At 40.9% G+C, this 22537-nt stretch overlaps 1 protein-coding gene across 1 annotated transcript; it reads left to right on the top strand.

Annotated features, from left to right (window-relative positions):
* The first annotated feature begins 1437 nt into the window (after positions 1-1437).
* On the top strand, positions 1438-18190 carry scarb2a (scavenger receptor class B, member 2a). Its single transcript, XM_014171522.3, has 13 exons — positions 1438-1956; positions 7423-7580; positions 7947-8094; positions 8623-8817; positions 9692-9783; positions 10154-10273; positions 10746-10924; positions 11952-12070; positions 12293-12366; positions 12482-12533; positions 12741-12893; positions 14006-14053; positions 14367-18190. The coding sequence occupies exons 1-13, from the start codon at positions 1834-1836 to the stop codon at positions 14502-14504; spliced, it is 1599 nt and encodes a 532-aa protein (XP_014026997.1). The 5' UTR covers positions 1438-1833; the 3' UTR covers positions 14505-18190.
* The last annotated feature ends 4347 nt before the right edge of the window (positions 18191-22537 follow it).

Genomic DNA, 22537 nt, shown 5'->3' with positions numbered 1-22537 from the left:
GACTCCCTGATAAAATAAAGGTTAAATAAAAAATGTATAAAGTTTTGGCATTCTGTCATTAGTGTTTTTACTAAGCATTGCAACAGTAGCCTATTATTGTGCAAATGAAGGAAATGTAACAACATTTAAAAAGGGAAAAAAAGAAGTATTTGCTGAAATTATAAATTATTTCAAGTAGTATGTCTGTACTTATTTGTTATTTTCCCTCGACCTTGGCTGGACTGGGTAGTAGGGGAGATTTCCAGTTAGCTCTGTGAGTACATCTGATGCAGTGCAAGCGAATCACCCTGACAGTCCCCCTTTAAACGAGCCCCGCCCCAGAATCAGTCGATCAAATTCTGCATCACGCTCAACCTCGTCTGTCCAATCATAACCCACCAGGGGTGGTCTTAGGATGGTGGTCCGGGAAGCTGTTAGCCAATCAAGTTTACTGCTCAGTGAACAAAAGCTTCACGTCAACTATCGTTGGTTCTCTGAATAACACATTATTCATGTTCATGCTGGTTATTTAAGGGAGACCTGATGATGATGAGGCGAGATAGCGGTATTTCATGTTGAGAAGTAACGGTCGATGACTCCCAAACATGTATGAAGGCAGAATCATGTGTACATTCATTTAGCTAACTCACCACATCAGATGCAATGTGCTTTTTAATGTTTTATAGTTATCCAATATTATACGGCACCCTGCTAAGAATAAGTGGCAGTAGTATAGCAGGACTAGGCTACACACCCCACTCTCTCAGTCTAGAAAGTTACTAACTAACTAGTAGCAATCCTAGTGTGACATCACATGTGAACGAGCATGCGTTGCTAATTCATTCACAAGCTCTTTGTCAGACGTTGTTAGCTTCACTTTACTACACTGCTATCTCTTAACAAACAAAAATTCTATACCAAAATTACACATGTTTAATTGAATTTAACGATCTTATTAAAACATTAACCCTAGTGAATAACAAACAACAAGAATAACATTTTCCTGAATCATTATAATAAGATTTTTTCAGAGTGATTATAATTGCACTAGAATTGTTAATTTTTTGATTATTTAATTTATATTTTTTATATGCTTTAGTTTTTTCTTGTTAATACCTGCGTTCTGTTTTGTATGATGTAACAATGTAAATTGTTGATCTGTATATAAATAAATACACTGCTATCTCTTGAAAGAATATTACTTGCATAGTTACACATGAAAGTGAATTGGTCTCAAATTACGTCAGAACCTCAAGTTTACTTTTAAATCTTTGCTTGGTTGAATGTATCCTAATACAAAACAGCGCTATGTAGGTAGATCAAATCAAGGGCAAATCGTAGTTATTTAGATTGTGCCGTCTTATGTTTCTGGTGCTAAAAAGTAAAACAGTGACCTCAGCCACAGAAAGCACGCTACATTTTAACACACCCACCGCCCACCAGACACCAAAACGAACCTCTTCGCATGACCGAGTTCATTTGAATCTGGTGAGGGAGGGAGTGGAGGTCTGGCACCCGTCCTCAGCACTGTTATTTCTCCCGCTGCCTTCGAATAACACAGTCGATTCTCATTAGGAGAACGGCTGTATGGGGAGAAGAACATTGTTCTATGACACTAAGGAAACTACCAGCATTTCTTATTTTCGAAGACAGTTTGCAAGTAGATGCATATCAACGAGCAATTTTGAAATTCGTATAGTGAGTTTCGCTGTAGTGTAAGAGGCAAAGTGAGAAGTAGCGGCTACCTTTTGAGTAAAATAAACCCTAAAAGATCAGAACCTAAAGTATTATCGTTAATGTTATTTGGTAAGTAATTTCACATTTGCCAAATTAGTTTGATAGTTGGCCGGCATCATGACTCGGAGATCCTGTGTAATTTACGCTACTGGAATTGTCTGCGCCCACCTACTGATAGTGGGGATCACCTTGGTGGTGGCTCAAGTCTTCCAAACAATGATTCACAACCGGCTAAAAAAGGTGAGTTGCAACTTTTTCCCACTTCAAACATGCATTTGATAGTTTTATAGTCTGGTGGCTTTAATTTGTTAGTTGTATTTGCACTGAACAGTAGACGGTGAGTGACATTTCCCATCCCTTGTTATTAGGTGATTATGTTCGATTGATAACGTTACAGTATTTGTTTGCTCAATCCGTATCTCCAGTCATTCTCCCACCCAACATGGGTCAGTGCAGCATGCCTTCCAAGGTCGACAATTTACAAGTGCTGCATGCTTTACCACCAACCAGTGATGTTTTTTTTTGTGTGGTAGGAAAGCAACATTGTATCATTCATAAATCCGCAATATTGATTCAACCCTCTTGAATAGCTCTGCAAGGCGTTTAGCATTTAAACTCAATGTATAGCCTGATTGAATCTCACCGGCTGATTTACAATGCCAGGTATGTTCCTGTCACAGCGCGTGGCGGTAACATCATCATCACCATGGATTGGTGCACTGTAGGCAAGCAGCCTGTTTTATTCCAACAGTAAAATAAAGCCCACTCACTTCATTTGCTTTATTATACATAATGGTTGACAGATGAGTTGAAATACAAGTGTACTGCTGCATCTTTATTTGCGGGGTATTCATCTCATTTACCTGTCTGTCACAATATAATTTATTTGGGAATGGGATTTAAAATTCTAAGAGCTTTCCTCGTGGTTTATTGGGTTTATCAGTAAGGGGTTGGCATCTCGTCAGAGAAGGGTCTGGGGAGGTGCGTGCGCATGGATGGGGGAAGGGAGAGAGACCATGAAGGCTGAGTCCCGCTCCCTCATTTCACTCTTCATCCTTCTTGCTTACCAGGTTCAACATCTCTCGCATCTGAGAAGCCCTCTTTCTTAAAGTGCCATGCCCACATCAGCAGAAATGTCAGACTGTCATAGGGTATAGACACATAAACATTCGTTTCGTGGCCGCTGTTAAATGAATTTGGGTCTGGGTTTATTTGGGATATGGTGTCACCCTAGACCTAGAATACATAACATCATGAAATGAAACAAAATATTGTTGATGTTGTCAATCGGCCTACCTGTATTTTAAGTTCAATAAAGTGCAGGAGTGTTATGTGGACATATTGCCGGTGACTGAAAAGATAATGGATAAATTAAGAATGAATGTCCATCCACAACTGTACCACTTTTATATCTAAAACGGCTCATAGAACGACTTTCCTGGATCTTAAAACAACAGTGAGCATTCGTCTATTTAATTGTTTCAGCCCTGGCCTGATCTAGGTCTAGAGGACTGCTCTGCCTGGAAAACAACCCTCTGTCCCCGTCAAAAAAGTTGACAACGATTTAAACGTATGACATATGTTAACTTTCATTCAAACAGTGTGTCATCCTCTAGACTGGAAAACATGACACTGAATAACATTTATTATGTACTTGAGAAACGTTATCAAACCACAACTCCCACAGATGTTTCAGGTCAGGTTTTCATTTCTTTTTGAGTGAACCAGATGGTTATGTTTTAATGTCTTTACCACTCTTCATGTGACCCATCCCCAACCACCAGCTACAAAAATAGTGAGTTTTTTGATTTTAGATAACATTGATAAACCCTCAGCCCTTTGTCCCTGCTTGCCTGTGCTTGTGAGATCAAGGTTTGAAGCATTTCTAAGAGCGAAATGATGTGAACATGACATCTATGCAAGCCTTTGAGAGACATTTTTCAAGGGTGTTAAAAACAGGTATTCTTCTAATATAGGCCTTGACTTTACCAAATGTTAGTGTTGCAGAGAAACGGTCACTCTTGGGAATTGTATCCATTTGAGAGGGAATCCATTTGATTTATAAAAACAAAACAGACATCACTGATTGAAACTTGGCACCATACTGCTGAAGATGAGTCTGAATCACATATTGGTGGTGTTTTTCACACTCACCTTTCGTGTATGTAGTCAGTGTTTGGCTTTAAAACTAGAATCCATAGTTGCTACATCCATTTGATTCCTGAAGAATATACAGTGCATTCAGAAAGTATTCAGATTATCACGTTTTCCACATTTTGTTACGTTACAGCCTTATTCTAAAATAGATTAAATAAAATGTCCTCATCAATCTACACACGTGTTGAGGCACAGATCTGGTGAAGGCTACTAAAAAATGTCTGCAGCATTGAAGGTCCCCAAAAACAGTGGCCTCCAACAGTTTGGAACCACCAAGACTCTTCCTAGAGCTGGCCGGGGGAGAAAGTGACCTTGGTCACCTCCATGACCAAGAAGGGCCTTGGTCAGGGAGGTGACCAAGAACCCAATGGTCACTCTGATGGAGCTCCATAGTTCCTCTGTGGAGATGGGAGAACCTTCCAGAAGGACAACCATCTCTCCAGCACTCCACCAATCAGGCCTTTATGGTAGAGTGGCCAGACGGAAGCCACTCCTCAGTAAAAGGCACATGACAGCCCACTTGGAGTTTGCCAAAAGGCATCTTAACGACTCTGACTGTGAGAAACAAAATTCTCTGGTCTGATGAAACAAAGATTTAACTCTTTGGCCTGAATAGAAAGCGTCACGTCTGGAGGAAACCTGGCCCCATCCCTACGGTGATGCATGGTGGTGGCAGCATCATGCTGTGGGGATGTTTTTCAGTGGCACGGACTGGGAGACTAGTCAGGATTGAGGGAATATGAACTGAGCAAAGTGCAGTGAGCTACTTGATGAAAACCTGCTCCAGAGCGCTCAGGACCTCAGACTAGGGTGAAGGTTCACCTTCCAACAGGACAACGACCCTAGGCACACAGCCAAGACAACACAGGAGTGGCTTTGGGACAAGTCTCTGAATGTCCTTGAGTGGCCCAGCCAGAACCTGGACTTGAACCCGATCGAACATCTCTGGAGAGACCTGAAAATAGCTGTGCAGCAACGCTCCCCATCCAACCTGACAGAGCTTGGGAGGATCTGCAGGGAAGAATGGGAGAAACTCCCCAAATACAGGTGTGCCAAGCTTGCAGCATTATACCCAAGAAGACTCGTGGCTGTAATTGCTGCCAAAGGTTCTTCAAAGTACTGAGTAAAGGGTCTGAATGCTTATGTAAATGTGACTTTCAGTTTCTTATTTCTAATACGTTTGCATAAAATTCTCAACCTGTTTTTGCTTTGTCATTATGGGGTATTGTGTGCAGATTGAGTGGGGGGGGCAATTTAATCCATTTTAGAATAAGGCTGTGACGTAACAAAATGTGGAAAAAGTCAAGGGATCTGAATACTTTCCGAATGTACTGCAACTTATAAATGCCTCATGATTTTAGTTCAACTGTCATACCCCATCAACCCAAAATATAAGCTTATTTTAATCCGTTGTTTGTAAACAAACACTGTACACCCACAACACATGGGTAAAAGTATAATTGTAATGCCATGGATGGTCAGTCCTTGCATCCATAGCTCTGTCCATGATTTTGAGAATGGTTACATTTTCTACAGGCCCATCCCTCAGCTTTTTACCAAAACGGGCGGAGTGACTGCTTTAATTGTTTCAACTGCGGATTCTAACTATAAATGCAGCCAATACAACAGGCATGATTGGAATAGCTGGCTTAGTTTGGCTTGACTTTTCACAACTTTCAGGTGAGTCAAATGATCTAGTAAAATTAAAGTGAAATGGCTTCTCAGCATCAAATATGCTATTTTGTTATATATTTCGAGATCTCAGGGATATCTTTATTCCATGCAAAGCGATATTTGACTCCACAGCCTTCATACTTTGCTGTACAGCATGAAATGGCCTATTAATTGAGTTGATTCATATTTCTTGTGCTGGAAACGGCCTATTTCACTGGCTCAATATGCCCACTCCAGTTATGTTTAAAACTGACTAGAGTCTAAGTGAAGCAACAGGCTTCTGCTTTCCCCCAGAGGAGCATGCCCCCAGTTCAATGCTCTAGCTAGTGAGTGGTGACCTTCTGCCCAGTTGTGTTGTGTAGTGTTTGTCAGAATGTGTGTATGAGGCAAAATTATTGTCAGATCATTTAGGACTCTGTAGGGAGTATGTACCCAGTTTCCCCTATATTCATTTAGTAGAGGTGGCCCACCGCTGCTTAATTCTTGCCACCAAATATGATGTACATTTTTTTTTATGCATATAATTATTCTGAGACGCACTTTTAAATGGACAGTCCATTGGCTCAATGACTGAAAAAGTCTGGACGGGAAACGAGTTTGTGCATCCGTGTTGAGCCACACCTTAAAAGCGACAACTGAGCTTCTCTGAGACCTCAAGATGAGCGAGTGAGCGGTGTGAATGGTAAAGGCCTTTCTCATGTACACCTCACTTTACTCAAGGGACAGAGAAGGCAATCAGTAACCCCTTATGTAAAGGACGGGGGGGGGGTTGTTATGAATTTGCAAAACGTAAGATATGTTACGAATTCCAATTTCTTGTGGCTGTTAGCTAGGTGGCTAATGTTAGCTAGGTTAGAGTGAAGGGTTAGCTAACTTGCAAAGTAGGTCAAAAAAAGTAGTAAGTAGTTGAGAAGTTGTTAATTAGCTAAAATGCTAACGTTGTCCGTGGTGAGATTCAACATTTCCGTTATACGCCCACCCATCCTCCTTTCGTTTTTGTCTTAAGTAACCTTACCAAACGTTTTATATGCGGCAATGATCAAATAAAAAAAAGTTTACCGGATAAATTCTAGGGCTGGGAGGATACCAGTATCGCAATACTCATTAGTATCGTTTTATATATCTAGTCTCAGACTAGACGCAACATAGTAAACACCCATATCTAGTCTGAGACCAGACCGGGTTGAAACTACGATACTGGTATCCTCCCAGCCCTAGAATTTACCGGTAAACTTTTTTTTTTTTATCTGATCATTGCAGCGTTTCAAAAACAGGACAAATTTAGTCCCACATGGATTACTGTGGTGTGAGAGACTTATCTGAACACATTTAACCACTTTCCTCTATTCATATGATGACCAATAGGACAGTGCTACTACTCCGTATTGTTTATTTAAACTGTCATGCTGCCAATTTGGTGAGTGGTCATTTAAGGAAAAATGCAATCATCCCTTGATCAGCCTGCTGGGGTTCGCCCAAACCTCCTTTGCTATTTTCACTCAGGTTTTATTCTTGTTCTGACAGTTATTCACCTACGAAGGCGTTTTCCCCCTTCCCCTGGGGTTTTGGTGTGCTGGCATTGCGTCTTCGCTACATTATTTGCAGTGTGTGTGCTCTCTCCTGGTATAAGGTGAAAGGGTTGTTGATGGGTGGTGTAGCTGAAATCAAAAATTAAATAGCTTTTGAAAGCCAAAATATCTTTAGTTTAGAGATTAATGGGGTTACTGTTTCAAATAGCTTTTTAGGCCAACGCTCCGCCAACGCTCCTTCTATCCCTCAAATGTACTACCCTAAACAGATTACACTTGGAGAGATCATTGTTGTTTTGGATCGTCCTTAAATAACTGTATTTCTCTATTACAATATTTTTTTTAGGAATTGACTTTGACAGAGGCAAGCCAAGTATTTGAGTCATGGAAGAACCCGCCGCCTCCAGTCTACATGGAGTATTACTTCTTCAACGTGACCAATCCAGAAGTGTTCTTAGCAGGGGGAAAAGCAGTGGTCACCCAGATTGGACCTTACACTTACAGGTGGGTTGACAACACACTCACTGCTGTCCTTTGAAATTAGGAGGCCTCAGTTCACACAGGGCTGAATCTTATCTTGAGATCCAGAATCATAACTTTGACTTAAGTGGAAATCATGTATCGATGCCAATGGAAGGTTTTTGCATGTGCGCATCTCAAGTTAAAATTCAGCTTACAATGTATTTGTTTTATTATCTGTTTGTTTGATCATGGGAAGCTGGTAATTCAGGTCTTGGGAAAGTCCTATTGAATGAAAGCGGTTCCATGATGCTGAACCTGCTGCTGGACTTGTTTGAACATGTCTTTCATCCCCATGTGAACATCTATGTGGACCGACTTAATCCTCATATCCACATCTTTCCATAACAGGGAATACAGACCCAGGGAAAATGTGACTTTCCTTGAAAATGGAACCAAGGTTTATGCCCTGAATCCCAAAAGCTTTGTCTTCGTCCCAGAGAAGTCCAGAGGTAATCCAGAGGTCGACATTCTGAGGACAGTCAACATCCCAGCTGTGGTGAGTTAGTATGCGTCTCTCTCGACCTCTGCTTGTTACCTCTACATTTGGTATACTTGTACAGTCTTCGCTTATGCCCTGTATCTTAGCTGCCATGGACACGTTGTATCTGCAGTATAGTGTGTTATAAACTGTGGTGCAACACAGTTTGAGTACTTAGAAACATGAGGGTGTGAATTATTCCACAAGTGTATCCTCTTCTGTTTTGGTTAAGTTTAACCTTTCAAGAGTCCCAGTATAACCACTGTAACCCTGTATTGACATTCCTTTACTGCATCATTCCAGTAGACTTTCCAAGCATTATGCTAAACGCTGTATTATGACATCTTGGTGACTTGTTCCTACCAACTTTTTACTTTATAGCAGACACTTTCATGGACATAATCCAATTTCCATTAATGAGAACCAGACCAGAGTCTAGACAGCAACAAAAGCTATAGACTTAGAAACGTTTATAATTTTGTTACTAGTGGTATGATAGAATGTGAGCTCTAACCCCTTCTCTCTCGGTTTCCTCTCCCTCTACAGGCGGTGATGAGTGAGCTGAACTCCTACCCCTTCCTGCTGCGTACCTTCGTCTCCATGTATATGAATTCCATCGGCGTGGAGATCTTCATGACCCGCACCGTCCACGAGGTGTTGTGGGGCTTCAAGGACCCTCTGCTCACCAAAATCCACAACATTAGGCCAGAAGTGGATGAGATGTTTGGGCTGATGTGGAAGGTAGGCACTGTTTGTGTTTAGTAAAACCTCGAAATATGCTTAGTCAGATTACACTTCTGAATAGTCATTCACTAAAGTTATAACCTTAGCTAATGGCCGGTCTTGAAATTTGTGATTTAACCGAAAGTTGTGTGAAATTGCACTAGAAATCCTTTAGTCATTGAACCAGTAGGTGGTTGGTAGGGCCTGGGAGGAGGTTTCTGTTGGTAGGGCCTAGGAGGAGGTTTCTGTTGGTAGGGCCTGGGAGGAGGTCTCTGTTGGTAGGGCCTGGGAGGAGGTCTCGTGGAGTCATCACGTGATGAGTGAAAATGACAAAATGCTGATGAAGCTGTTTACTTCCCCTTTTTCTGGGAGACTCGTGTCTATGGAGACTCACATCTGCTATTCCACCTCATGCAATAACAATGCGAATAGTTTTCTCAGGTTCCACAAACCAGATAATGGTGCATTATTTGGAAATCCCCTGAAAGAACTAGACGTTGGGTAGAATTTTACCAAAATTGTAAAATCTCAACTGTCAAAGCATTTGTCAACCGTTTTGGTCAACGACAGTCTCTTACCGCTGCCTATAAAACTGTAATGAGAAGGAAAAACGGAACAGGATAGGCAGGCTACAGTAATGCAGTGGCATTTTTTTCCCTCTATAGCACAATATCCCCCGTCAGTACAGTTCCAACAACTACAACCAGACACTTTAAACACTGAAATTCCTCCCCAAATGACCGTTTTAACAGCATTGTTTTTCCTCTGCTTATCAAGAGTCCATGTGTCTGTTTCTAATTCTGTACCTGTCCACTGTTCTCCTGGATGTTGGATGTATTCCTTTTGATATGACAGTCTAACTGAACTATTGTCTTTCTCTCTCTTCTCCTAGAAAAATGGAACTCATGAAGGAGAGTTTGTGTTCTTGACTGGCGAACGTGACTACATGGAATATGGCAGAATAGACACATGGAACGGGTTGACGTAAGGACCTGTATTTCCCTGTTTTCCACCTTCATGTTGTTGTAGTTAATGGTTCTCAAAAAACATTTCTCATGTCAGCATTTTTCTTTTTGGTCCTTGCCCTGCGACATTGGGCTTACTCATTGAACGGGAATGAATTGGGATCTGTCCAAATCAAGTATTCAAAGTCCAAGGATAAACTCATTTGCTCCCTGTCATGACAGAGCAGATTACAAATTCGTATTTTTAAATATCAGAAATAGAAAACCGCTTCCAGGCATTTGAAATGAAATCAGTATTTGGCCCCGCCATGTTGTTTTATAATAACCTTGTGTAAACGAAAGCTTCTTCTTGATGTCTAACATATCCCATACCTTTCCCCTATCGACAGTGAAATGTCGTGGTGGTCCTCTAACCAGAGCAACATGATCAACGGGACGGACGGCAGTGTGTTCCACCCTCTGTTGTCCAGGAAAGAGCTACTGTACATCTTTGCGGCTGACCTCTGCAGGTACGTCAGTTATATCTCCAAATCTGTATTGTCTGTAGTTTTATTATTTGTAGCCAGTACAGAGAGGGATGGTGGTTTAGGTGACAGCCAAGAATTATCGAGAAACGACTGACTCGTATTCGTATCGGACTGGTAAACCGCTGTAGAAGACGCCACACCCTGGCCATGGTAAACAGGTGTGAGTTGGGCATGGTCCAACCAACACCATAATGCGTGAGGAGAATCTGGAGAAGAGGCACATAATATAAAATGGAGCTTTGACTCAATCAAGACCGTTGTACTTTGTCTTCATATTTACCCAATGTTCCACACAGTAGGTGACACATTTGTTAACACAGACCTCACAATCTCCTCTGCAAAATGACATGTGTCGAACTGAATTCCAAATTCCTGCTGTAAGTTTTGTGAACTGAGAAACTCCTACACAGCTTATGTGTTCTCCTCCTTATTCTTACCTGCCTCTGGGGTTTAGGTCTATCCATCTGGGTTATGTTGAGGACGTGGACGTGAAGGGCATCCCAGCCTACCGTTTCGCCCCGCCCCACGACGTCCTGCAGAGTCCTGAGGAGAACCCCACTAACGCCGGCTTCTGTGTGCCAGCTGGGGACTGCCTCGGCACCGGGGTGCTAAAAGTCAGTGTTTGCAGAGAAGGTAAGAGATGGTTCATTACTGTCACAACCCTGGTTGGCATAACATTATATGTGCCCCACATACCCACTGTTTGTTTTGACTAACCCCATAACCTAGTTTTTTTGACCGATTTTAATAAAATAAAAATTAAAATTATAATAATAATAACCCAATCAATCTAGTTCTAGCTGCAATCCAAGCTCCAATAGATATCAGAAATGTCCATGTTTGAGGATCCAGATTTCATAGTAGTGTAGATGGTGAATGAATAACTCTGGATGAGGGCTATAAAACACTTGAATTTGAGGATAAGGATAATCTCCAAAGGCCCTCATAAAACGATCACATGGCATATAAATGCACTACTGTGACCCTTAAGTCTCGTGAGGGAAGTAGATATATTTTTAAGAAACATCCGCTTTCGTAGTGTGGTGCAGAGAAAGTTCAACAATCAGGGCAAAGTTATTCCTCAGTGTTCGTAATGCTGAAATCACAGTTCTATTGATTTGAGGCTGTTTTAACCGCGTCCTCTCGGGCTACAAAGTGAATAGGACCCTTTATTAATTCCTTGTGGTGGTTTGAATTCCATTTGTCAGATATAGCAGTTTGAATAGTTTCCATATTCCTTAGTGAGGGTTATTGGCTCCCACACTGGAACACATTACATGGTGTCTCTATGAGTACTACCTTGTGGAACTTCATAATGGTCATTCTGACCTCAAAGGAATCGTTTTGTCTTGGGTTGTAAAAACCCGTCCATAATTTCACTGTATCAGAACATGTCCGGTACAGGCCGCCTTTCCAATGGCAAGGAAGGAACTTGACATATTTTTGCTATTTGTTCCGTTATCTCCATGCACACGTTATCAATCTCTCAATTTTGTCCTTGATGTTTCCCTTTTAGAGCCCCAATATTAAAACATTGGACTTTGTTTTGCCTAATCCTCTCTTATGGCAGTCCAGGATAAAGACATTTGATCATTTAGGTTGCTTGTGGTGTTTTGTCTTAAATCGTGTGTCTTTCCCATCTCCTTCCTCTTGTCCATAGGTGCACCTATCGTGGTGTCGTTCCCCCACTTTTATCAGGCAGATGACAAGTACATTAATGCTGTTGATGGACTGCACCCCAACAAGGAGGAGCACGAGACTTACCTTGACCTTAACCCGGTATGAACAAACATTTTATCTACCACATATAGTGATGAGGCCAATATGCATGATCAGTTATGGGGCCTATACACTTACATAATCTCATTGTGAGTATAAGTATACTGTATTTAATAGCTCTATTACATGTTGTATGTGTTAATGCCTCCATGTTGGAAAGGGCCAGTTCTAACTGAATTAGTTTATATTACTTCATTTTAAAGGCTTATTTTGTTTTTTTAGACCACTGGGGTTCCCATCCGTGCTTGCAAGAGGGCCCAGCTCAATATAATTTTGAACAGAGTTCAAGGCTTCCCGTAAGTATAGCAATCTGAACAGTTTGCCACACTGACCCTTCTCATCCCTCATACGAACTGAGTGAAAAGGCCTATTGTTGAACCTCAAGTCCTCACTTCATTTTCTCTTCCACAGCAAAACCAAACATCTAAACGAGATCATTTTTCCCATCATGTTTGTCAATGAGGTAAGACTTATCTCCTTCCTTTCGCTCCAATTTATTTTGTGAAATTCAGTCAGCCTCACGTGCAGCCAAGACATGTAAAATTAAGTTGTATTAGACAAAAATCCAGATATTTAGCTGGAGAACCTTCTAGTCTATTATTAAGATCAGTTAATAACAACATATTAAAGACAGGTTAATAACCTTAGTGACCCCCCCCCCTTCCCCCAGACGGCTACTATTGACGATGACTCTGCTGCCCAGATGAGGACCCTGCTGCTCATCGTGACCCTGGTGTCCAACTTCCCTCTGCTCATCGTGGGCATGGGAGCCATCCTGCTCATTGTCCTAGTCGTCCTGGTCTGCAGGTCTCGCCAGAAGAAGGTAAGACCTGTCCTCTACCCCTGCGCTTATTACCAGGAGACCCCAAACAATTTTTTTGTAGCAAAAAATCTATAATATTTATTTATAAGCTTCTCTAAAATATAGTGTAAATTGTGCACGTCACTCACAATATGTCAGTTGTTGTCCCAGGAGGTTCTAAGTGATTAGAATTGAATGGTGCATTGACACAACAAAGGTTTTATGTTAGCTTTGACTGTGCTCTTGCATGTTTGATCTGTTTTTATATACAATTTATTCTTCTATATTAACATCAGTGGTCTGGTGTCTGAGTTCTCCATCTCCTTGCATGTTAAGTTAACACCGTGCATGAGGAACCTCACATAGTCAACATGTGCTGCCTTCTGTAATCTCCGTGTGAAATGATAGTGCTGCTGGCCTTTCTAACAATTTTAAATAACTGAGGTCAAAACAGGAAGTATAGATCTTAATTTAGCAGATAGACAGTCTCAATGATGACCGTGTATAGTCTACACTACCGTACAGGCCAAAGAGTGCTCTGAACTCTAGTAACAATAGTTTTGTAGGATAGCCAGGGTACTTTCAACACTTATCTGTGTTTGTCTAGGTTAGTCCCTCTGACCCCATTCCCCACCCATCAGTTGTGACTCGGCTCGATAGGGGTTATCTTAGTAGAAGTTCACGTCATATCTTGGAATATCAAATAAAGCTATAATCCTTCATTCAAACATTAACAAAGCTGTGTTTTGGTAAAAAGCTGAGGAATGGGTCTGGAGAAATGTAGCCACTGACAGAAGCACCAGACATGGATGCATGGACTGACCATTGATGATATAAAATAGAGTTTTAACCATGTTTTGAGGCTTCAGTGTTTGTTTACATTTACATCGCTTACAAACATTGGAGTAAAACAAGCCTGTATTTTGGGTTCTGATGGGGTAAGACAGTTGAAATAAGCTTTTGAGTCATAAGTTATATTTTCCAAAATCAATGAGTTTATCGTTCATTTATAAGACCAAAGATGAATGTATCAACTAAGGATTCCAGCTTTGAAGAACTGTATAGTTACCGTGCTATGATTAAAATGTTCTGTAACCCCCCCCCCCCCCCCCCCCTTTTCCTTTCTGTTTTAGAATGAAGTAAAACGTATTGATTTTACTGAAGCTTTTCATTCTTTTACTGTAAGTCTTCATTTGCTTCATTTGTCATTTTCGTTCAGTTATTAGCAATTCTTGCTTATTTTAATATCTTTAGGTATAATATATACATTTATTTTACATTCCTGCTTCATAGTGGTATTTCTTCATTAAGTTGAAAGTATTTTGAGTTTGTTGGTTTTGTACAGTGACATTAATTAATGATTTATCCACAATTAGTTTTATCTACCATTGCAATATAATTCCGATTTAGTTGTAAATATATCAAATGTTTGTTGTTTTCATGGTTGATTTCTGCTTTGTCGTTTACAAAATGTCCTCCCCTCTCCCTCTTCAGACGGCAAAAGATGAAACAGCCTACACTCAAGTCAGCGACAAACCAGAGGTTGAACCATCAGAAAACAACTACACCAACCAGCCAATGAGGAACGGCTCCTACATCGCCATGTCTCCCGTGGAGGCTCAGAAGTGTTGATGCAGGCTGCATTGTGTGGCGGAGCAGCCTGGGCGTGGTATTATAACCAAGGCAGGGTTTTGCAGTGCGGCCAGGGGTTTTCACTTTTGGGCAACAACCCCAATAAATGTCCATGTCAATCAAGATGCTGCTCTTCTCAATGACGCTCTTGACTATCCTGCTGAGCATGGTCTTTCTGCCTGCCATAGTGCAAAACGACAACTCCTGTCTACTACTACTACTACTACTACTACTACTACTACTACTGTCACTTCTGTCTCTGTTCTGTTGGGCTCAGCGCTGGGTTCATGAAGGAACACTTGGACAGCCAGGACAAAGCTTTTTTGAGTATTTTCTGCGAGGGAATAAGTATCAAATTAGGCAGTATTCACACTTATTAATAACAACCACTGAGCAGTCACTATCAGCCTTCCACTGACTGATGGGTAGTATTCACCTGATTTAATGAAGACTAGAGGGTCCTGAAACATTTCTTTGTATCAGTGTTTGTGAGGTCACCTCAAACAGCCATCAGATTAAAACATCTGGTATTCTTCCCTCCCTGTAACTGATTATTCACTGACTCAGAATAGAAGTGGTTTTGCTAGTAAAACTGTACTTGGCATATACTTTTTGAAGAAAAAAGAAATGGACTATTTATAATATATTTTCTTTTCCTGGGATGAATCCGTCAGTGCACACACCCAAGTTGTTATCAAATAGAATTTCTGACAGTTTGTGTGTGCATGTCTTACGATGCAGTGTCCTGTTTTGATTGGACTATGGGTGACTATTTTTCTTGACGCAGGCTCAGTGTAGTATGACAACTGAGAAACTAGACATTTAGATTTTTTCCCCTTCACCTTTTTCCCCAACACTAGTTTGAGACAGAATTTTTTTTAAATCTTAGACATTTCCTCAGATAAGGCATTAGTAAATAGCTGCTTTCCCATTAAGGATGATTAATAGCCAAAGTAGATATGGCCTAAACTTTAATCTCATATTGAAATTGTAAGAAAAAAAAAACATACCCACAAAACTTACAAGGGAGACTTGAACCTACTTTCTGCCTTACAATTTTCAGTATTTCTTTGTTGATATGGTAAAAAGCTGGATATCTTAATAGTTGTACATATGCAATGGGGAAATGTCTGGCTACCTCTGACCTAATCCAGCAAGTAGTCACAGGTGTGCCGAAGACACTATTTTTTTTTAACATCAGTGTCGACCCACTTTGTCTGCATCAATACTTGGAGAAAGCACAATTTGGATTGATAGTACAGTCCTCATAAGGTGACCAGGTTTTCACATAAAGACGAAACACTGTTAGAAACACCGACTGGTGCGCCATAAAGAAAACACAGGTGAATTGTAGAATAAACAGTCGGGCCCTGCACACCGCTTCTGCTGTGCATGTTATGTCAGAGTCAACTGGCTTGCCAAGGAGCTGTAGGTATTCCGACGAACATGGCACTTGAAACACTCTTTGTCTGATGTTTTTTTGGCCATCGTTGGTCACTAGTCTCTGTCGTGTCAAGCCTTTTGGCAGTTGCTTCTGGAAAAAATGAACTAAGGCCATAATACTGTCAACTTGAAAATTCCTGCACTTTCCCAAAAAAAGAGAACATGCCCTGTATTTTTTGGGGGTTGTTATATAAAATGCAAGGGTCCTTCTGTGTATTTCAGTAGTTTGCCCCAGGGTTGTTTTTCAATGTGGTTCCTGAAGGGTTATTCTAGATGGACACTTTGCCTTTGTTACTTACTTTTCAGTACATTGAATATTCTTTTTTTTGTTGTATCTAGTATTGCTGCTATTAATTGCCATAACCTATGGACTTGTATTTTTCTATGGATGAGCCATCCATGCTCATATTCTGTTTTTTAAGGTTGTTCCAACAGAAACCAGTATCAACTTATGAATTGCTATGTCTGGTCTCTGTGAAGCAACTCTTTAAATATCGAAGAATATTTGAGCAGGATACAAAGCCCAAAGCTTGCTGTCATTTACTGGAATTAGCACATAACTATAGATAGCAACACATTGTAACATGAGGAATTGTCCATATTGGGATAATTTAGATATTTATAATACTTGTTTCTGTGGGTGATGATAGGGTTTGTTCAACTGGAAACTCTGGAGTTCTAGATGGGATGCCCTAGTAAACAAATGTAATCTTTTTTTTTTAATATATATTTTTTTAATTTTTTCAAGCATGAGTTTGGTTGTGCAATTAAGGACGTCTGTCAGACATGGTTTTGGCCATACTCTCTGAAACTTTGGTCCTGGTTATATTCTATGTCAAGGACCAATAAACAGTAGGCCTTTTCAGCTCAATCTCTATACAAGCAATCATGGCCTTGTGCATGTATTGCTTACTTGTTTAATCATCACAGTATATCTTACCATCCTTATTGACTTGAATCTATAAGACCTTAAACCTGAACTGTGTGCACATGCGCACACACACATACACCTGAGCCAATACTTACCACTGTCTGACTGACTAGTCCCATTCACCTTTTGTACCCAATCATTCAAGTCCATTCGCTCCCCTGTGCTTGACCAAAGATAACCTACATGGATCTGTTCCAGCTCGTGTTTACTCTCCTCGGAGATAACGGCTGTGCCGCCACCAGCGCCTGCCTACCTTCTACACTATGGCTGCGTCTGGAATTGCACCCTATATCTTATACAGTGCATTACTTTTGACCAGGGCCCACAGGCTCTGTGTATTTACAACAGTGTTTGAGTAATGTGCTTCTCCCATCAAGGCCAAAACATGTGGTTTTTACAATTTGATCAGGATTATTAATATCAAGCGAACTTCAAAGGGTTAAAATGCATCTCTAATGTGAAGGGTAAAAAACGGAGTTATGTATTGACACAGCAATACAAGATTATGTACAATTTTTTATAAATGTTTTTTAATCTGACACTATTTATGTATCCATATGTTCAATGTTATATTTGTCCCGAGTGTACATGTTTTGTGGTCCTGTTTCATTTCTAAGTACAGTTTATTTTTTAATATTCAACGAGGGTTATCGCACACATTTTCAGTTTGTATCATGAAATGTTTCTCACAGAAAAATGCATCTTGTAAAGATGGTTCATAATGTGATATATTGATCCATCAGTGAGAGTAGCAAAGTCCCCAAATGTTCTGAGAGAATTCCTTGATGGTTGTGAATGTGTGTGTATAGGATAATAAGCTAATGTAGACCTATTTTTGTGGAGCTAATGCACAGTTTTGTCAAACTGGAGTGATTAATTGGAAGGCTGACTATCTGGGAGATTGCCTTGGTGCCAGAACAGGAACAAGGGAAGTGTACACACAATCTAACCCATAGATGAATGAAGCCCTCCTTCAGGGAAGAAGAACGCTGGTGCCATACATCCTTTTATTTCATCAATTTACTTTCAAGTTACCGATTTTTGTTTTAAGCAGTGTAGCAACTGTATAATGTTCACATGACATTGCGTGTAAGTTTCTCAGTCACCGACTAACAGACATTTCATGTTACTTCTGAGATTTATATTTTTTTGCTGCTGAATGACAATCGTCATGTTGGGTGCAAAACTATTTCAAAAGTAATCCATAATTTTTAGTTAATTTACACTGCACAAATGTTTATATAATGCTTTTGTAAACATTTTTAGTGTATTTGCAAAAATAAATAAATTTGCAATGAATGCAAAGAATACAGTTGATGACTTCATTTTTTTCAGTCTTCCTTGCTTTTAATACACTACTGTTAAATACTAAAGTTTTACTTTTTAATACATGGAGACCGTAGTAGTTTAACATGTTTTTTCTGCTTGTGGTATTTGTTGGTGCCTTCACACACTACATGACCAAAAGTATGTGGACACCTGCCTGTCGAACCTCATTACAAAATCATGGCCATTAATATGGAGTTAGTCCCCCCCCCCCCCCCCCCCCTTTGCTGCTATAACAGCCTCCACTCTTCTGGGAAGGAGTTCCACTAGATGTTGGATCAGTGCTGCGGGGACTTGCTTCCTTCCATTCAGCCACGAGCATTATTGAGGTCGGGCACTGATGTTGGGCAATTAGGCATGGCTCGCAGTCTGCATTCCAATTCATCCAAAAGGTGTTTGATGGGGTTGAGGTCAGGGCTCTGTGCAGGCCAGTCAAGTTCTTCCATACCGATCTCGACAAGCCATTTCTGTATGGACCTTGTTTTGTGCACGGGGTATTTGTCATGCTGAAACAGAAAAGGGCCTTCCCCAAACTGTTGCCACAAAGTAGGAAACACAGAATCGTCTAGAATGTCATTGTATGCTGTAGCGTTAAAATGTTCCTTCACTGGAACTAAGATGCCTAATCCGAACCATGAAAAACTACCCTAGACCATTATTCCTCCTCCACCAAACTTTACAGATTATTATTGTAAAATAGATTGTGTCTGTAAAATGTACAAGTATGTAAAAGCTGGAAGTAGAAGCTTAGTGTTGTTCATTAGTTTACTCCAATTAGGGGAGGGGTGGTAGGGTTAGTGGAAAGTGTATCTGTGTGTATATATATTATATATTTGCAAAAAAATCTATGGGGGATTGGAAATGATGCAGACAATTACATTGATGGAAGCTATAATCTATTTGCAATAAAGCTGATCTACCCCATAAGAAAGAAAGAAAGAAAACTTTACTGTTGACACTACGCATTGGGGAAGGTAGCGTTCTCCTGGCATCCGCCAAACCTAGATTCGTCCGTCGGACTGCCAGATGGTGAAGCGTGATTCATCACTCCAGGGAACGCGTTTCCACTGCTCCAGAGTCCAATGGCTTTACACCACTCCAGCTGACGCTTGGCATTGCACATGGTGATCTTAGGCTTGTGTGTGGCTGCTCGGCCATGGAAACTAATTTTATGAAGCTCCAGACAAACAGTTATTGTGCTGACGTTGCTTCCAGAGGCAGTTTGGAACTCGGTAGTGAGTGATGCAACCGAGGACAGATGATTTTTACACTCTTCAGTACTCTGTGGTCCCATTCTGTGAACTTGTGTGGTCTACCACTTTGCGGCTGAGCCGATGTTGCTCCTAGACGTTTCCACTTCACAATAACAGCACTTACAGTTGACAGGAGCAGCTGTATCAGGGCAGAAATTTGACGAACTGATTTGTTGGAAAGGTGGCATCCTACAGTATGACGGTGCCAGGTTGACAGTCACAGCTCTTCAGTAAGGCCATTCTACTGACACTGTTTGTTTATGGAGATTGCATGGCTGTGTGCTTGGTTTTATATACCTGTCAGCAACGGGTGTGGCTGAAATAGCCAAATCCACTCATTTGTAGGGGTATCCACATACTTTGTATATATACAGCGCCTCCGGAAAGTATTCAGACCCCTTGACTTTTTCCACATTTTTTACAGCCTTATTCTAAAATGTATTGTTTTTTCCCCCTCATAAATCTACACACAATACCCCATAATGACAAAGCAAAAACAGTTTTTAAAAACATTTAGCTAATTTATTAAACATAAAAAACATAAATATAAAATGTACATACATATTAAGACCCTTTACTCAATACTATGTTGAAGCACCTTTGGCAGCTAGTCTTCTTGGGTATGATGCTACAACCTTGGCACACCTGTATTTGGGGGGTTTCTCCCATTCTTCTCTGCAGATCCTCTCAAGCTCTGTCAGGTTGGATGGGGAGCGTTGCTGCACAGCTATTTTCGTGTCTCTCCAGAGATTTTCGATCGGGTTCAAGTTCGGGCTCTGGCTGGGCCAGTCAAGGACATTCAGAGACTTGTCCCGAAGCCACTCCTGCGTTGTCTTGGCTGTGTGCTTAGGGTCGTTGTCCTGTTGGAAGGTGAACCTTCGCCACAGACAGGTCCTGAGCGCTCTGGAGCAGGTTTTCATCAAGGATCTCTCTGCACTTTGCTCTGTTCCTCTTTGCCTCAAGCCTGACTAGTCTCCCAGTCCCCACTGAAAAACATCCCCACAGCATGATGCTGCCACCACCATGCTTCACCATAGGGATGATGCCAGGTTTCCTCCAAAGGTGACGCTTGGCATTCAGGCTGAAGAGTTCAAACTTGGTTTCATCAGACCAGAGAATCTTGTTTCTCATGGTCTGAGAGTCTTTAGGTGCCTTTTGGCAAACTCCAAGCGGGCTGTCATGTGCCTTTTACTGAGAAGTGGTTTCCATCTGGCCACTCTACCATAAAGGCCTGATTGGTAGAGTGCTGCAGAGATGGTTGTCCTTCTGGAAGGTTCTCCCATCTCCACAGAGGAACTCTGGAGCTCTGTCAGAGTGACCATCGGGTTCTTGGTCACCTCCCTGACCAAGACCCTTCTCCCCCAATTGCTCAGTTTGGCAGGGCGGTCAGCTCTAGGAAGAGTCTTCGTGGTTCCATACTTCTTCCATTAAGAATGATGGAGGCCACTGTGTTCTTGGGGACCTTCAATGCCGCAGAAATGTTTTGGTACACTTCCCCAGATCTGTGCCTCAACACAACCTTGTCTCGGAGCTCTACGGACAATTCCTTCGACCTCATGGCTTTGTTTTTGCTCTGACATGTCAGCTGTGGGACCTTAGGTAGACAGGTGTATGCCTTTCCAAATCATGTCCAATCAATTGAATTCACCACAGGTGGACTCTAATCAAGTTGTAGAAACATCTCAAGGATGATCAATGGAAACAGGATGCACCTGAGCTCAATTTCGAGTCTCATAGCAAAGGGTCTGAATACTTAGGTAAATAGGGTATCTGGTTATTTTTTTTTACACATTTGCAAACATTTCTAAAAACCTGTTTTCGCTTTGAAAGGGATCTGAATACTTTCCAAATGCACTGTAAAGTGTAGTATATTAGAATATATGCATTTCGTTTTTGAGAACTGAGGGAAATCACTTTGGGAGTTTGGTTATGAGTTCTACGAGTTTTGTGAAAAAAATATGACTCACATTTTAACAAGCTTGGTCAGAAAAGGCAACAGAACCATGACACAGCAGATCTGAATAGTCATGACTGCCCTAAGATCATTTAGACTACTATACAGATAATTTATACTACTATACAGATAATTTAGACTACTATACAGATAATTTATACTACTATACAGATCATTTAGACTACTATACAGATCATTTAGACTACTATACAGATAATTTATACTACTATACAGATCATTTAGACTACTATACAGATCATTTAGACTACTATACAGATCATTTAGACTACTATACAAAGGAGGTTTGTGTTGGCCAGATTCACTGATCAGGTTTCATAGTCTGTGGTTCCTCTTGTCATCGAATAGATGGCATGTTCCTCTAGATCGTATGTGAAATGCTGTAACGTTCCATTCAGGATGAGAGCTTTGTGCAGCTTAACTATACAATAAATGGTCAGAAACTACAGCTTTAACTGAACAAAATACTAATGTTTTCCTCCTTAGTAGTACCCCTAGCGATGATCTCATCTTAACCATCAAGTTTAGGCCTACTTATAACTTTTGGGCTAGCCTCGGAGTTCCAGACCTAGGTTCTGTTCCAACAGCAGGTTTTTAACTTGGTTTAGAAGAGGCCAAAGTAAATAGTATCCCAGATCTCCTAGGGTGACCAGTAACAATGCATGTCCCCTGATGCGCTCCCAGCCTGTCTTTGCAGTCATTAGTCACCAATGTGTGATGTGGGGGTTGTGACTGAGAGGAGGGCCGGAGGGCAGTCTTTGGTGGTCATTCACCTTATTGGCCAGCTAGCAACCACCCCATAGGCCCTATATGGCTCCTGAGCAACTAAGGAACACAGTAGTCTCAAAACATTGAAAACCTCGCCTTGCAGATAATAGTGGTGTTTGTCCCTCTTCTAACATGACCTCAGGCTCAGAATTCCTATAAGCCATTCTATTTGTCCTATATACGTTTGAAATGGACACTTGTGGCATGGTTCTCCATATCTTCTACCATAGTTGTTTTGAAATAAAAATAAAATCAAATGTATTGTTCACATACACATATTTAGCAGATGTTATTGTGAGTGTAGTGAAATGCTTGTGTTCCTAGCTCCAACAGTGCATGT

The sequence above is a fragment of the Salmo salar genome, chromosome 24, assembly GCF_965601325.2.
Source record: "Salmo salar chromosome 24, fSalSal1, whole genome shotgun sequence".
NCBI lineage: Eukaryota > Metazoa > Chordata > Actinopteri > Salmoniformes > Salmonidae > Salmo > Salmo salar.
The sequence above is the reverse complement of the archived record's forward strand: the minus strand, read 5'-3'. Positions and strand labels throughout refer to the sequence as shown.

Excerpts from the sequence above, each read along its gene's own strand:
- scarb2a (XM_014171522.3), top strand. The coding sequence starts at position 1,834 with ATGACTCGGAGATCCTGTGTAATTTACGCTACTGGAATTGTCTGCGCC. Across the intron at positions 8,818-9,691 it reads TGTTTGGGCTGATGTGGAAG|AAAAATGGAACTCATGAAGG; the intron begins GTAGGCACTGTT and ends CTCTTCTCCTAG. Across the intron at positions 10,925-11,951 it reads AGTCAGTGTTTGCAGAGAAG|GTGCACCTATCGTGGTGTCG; the intron begins GTAAGAGATGGT and ends TCTTGTCCATAG.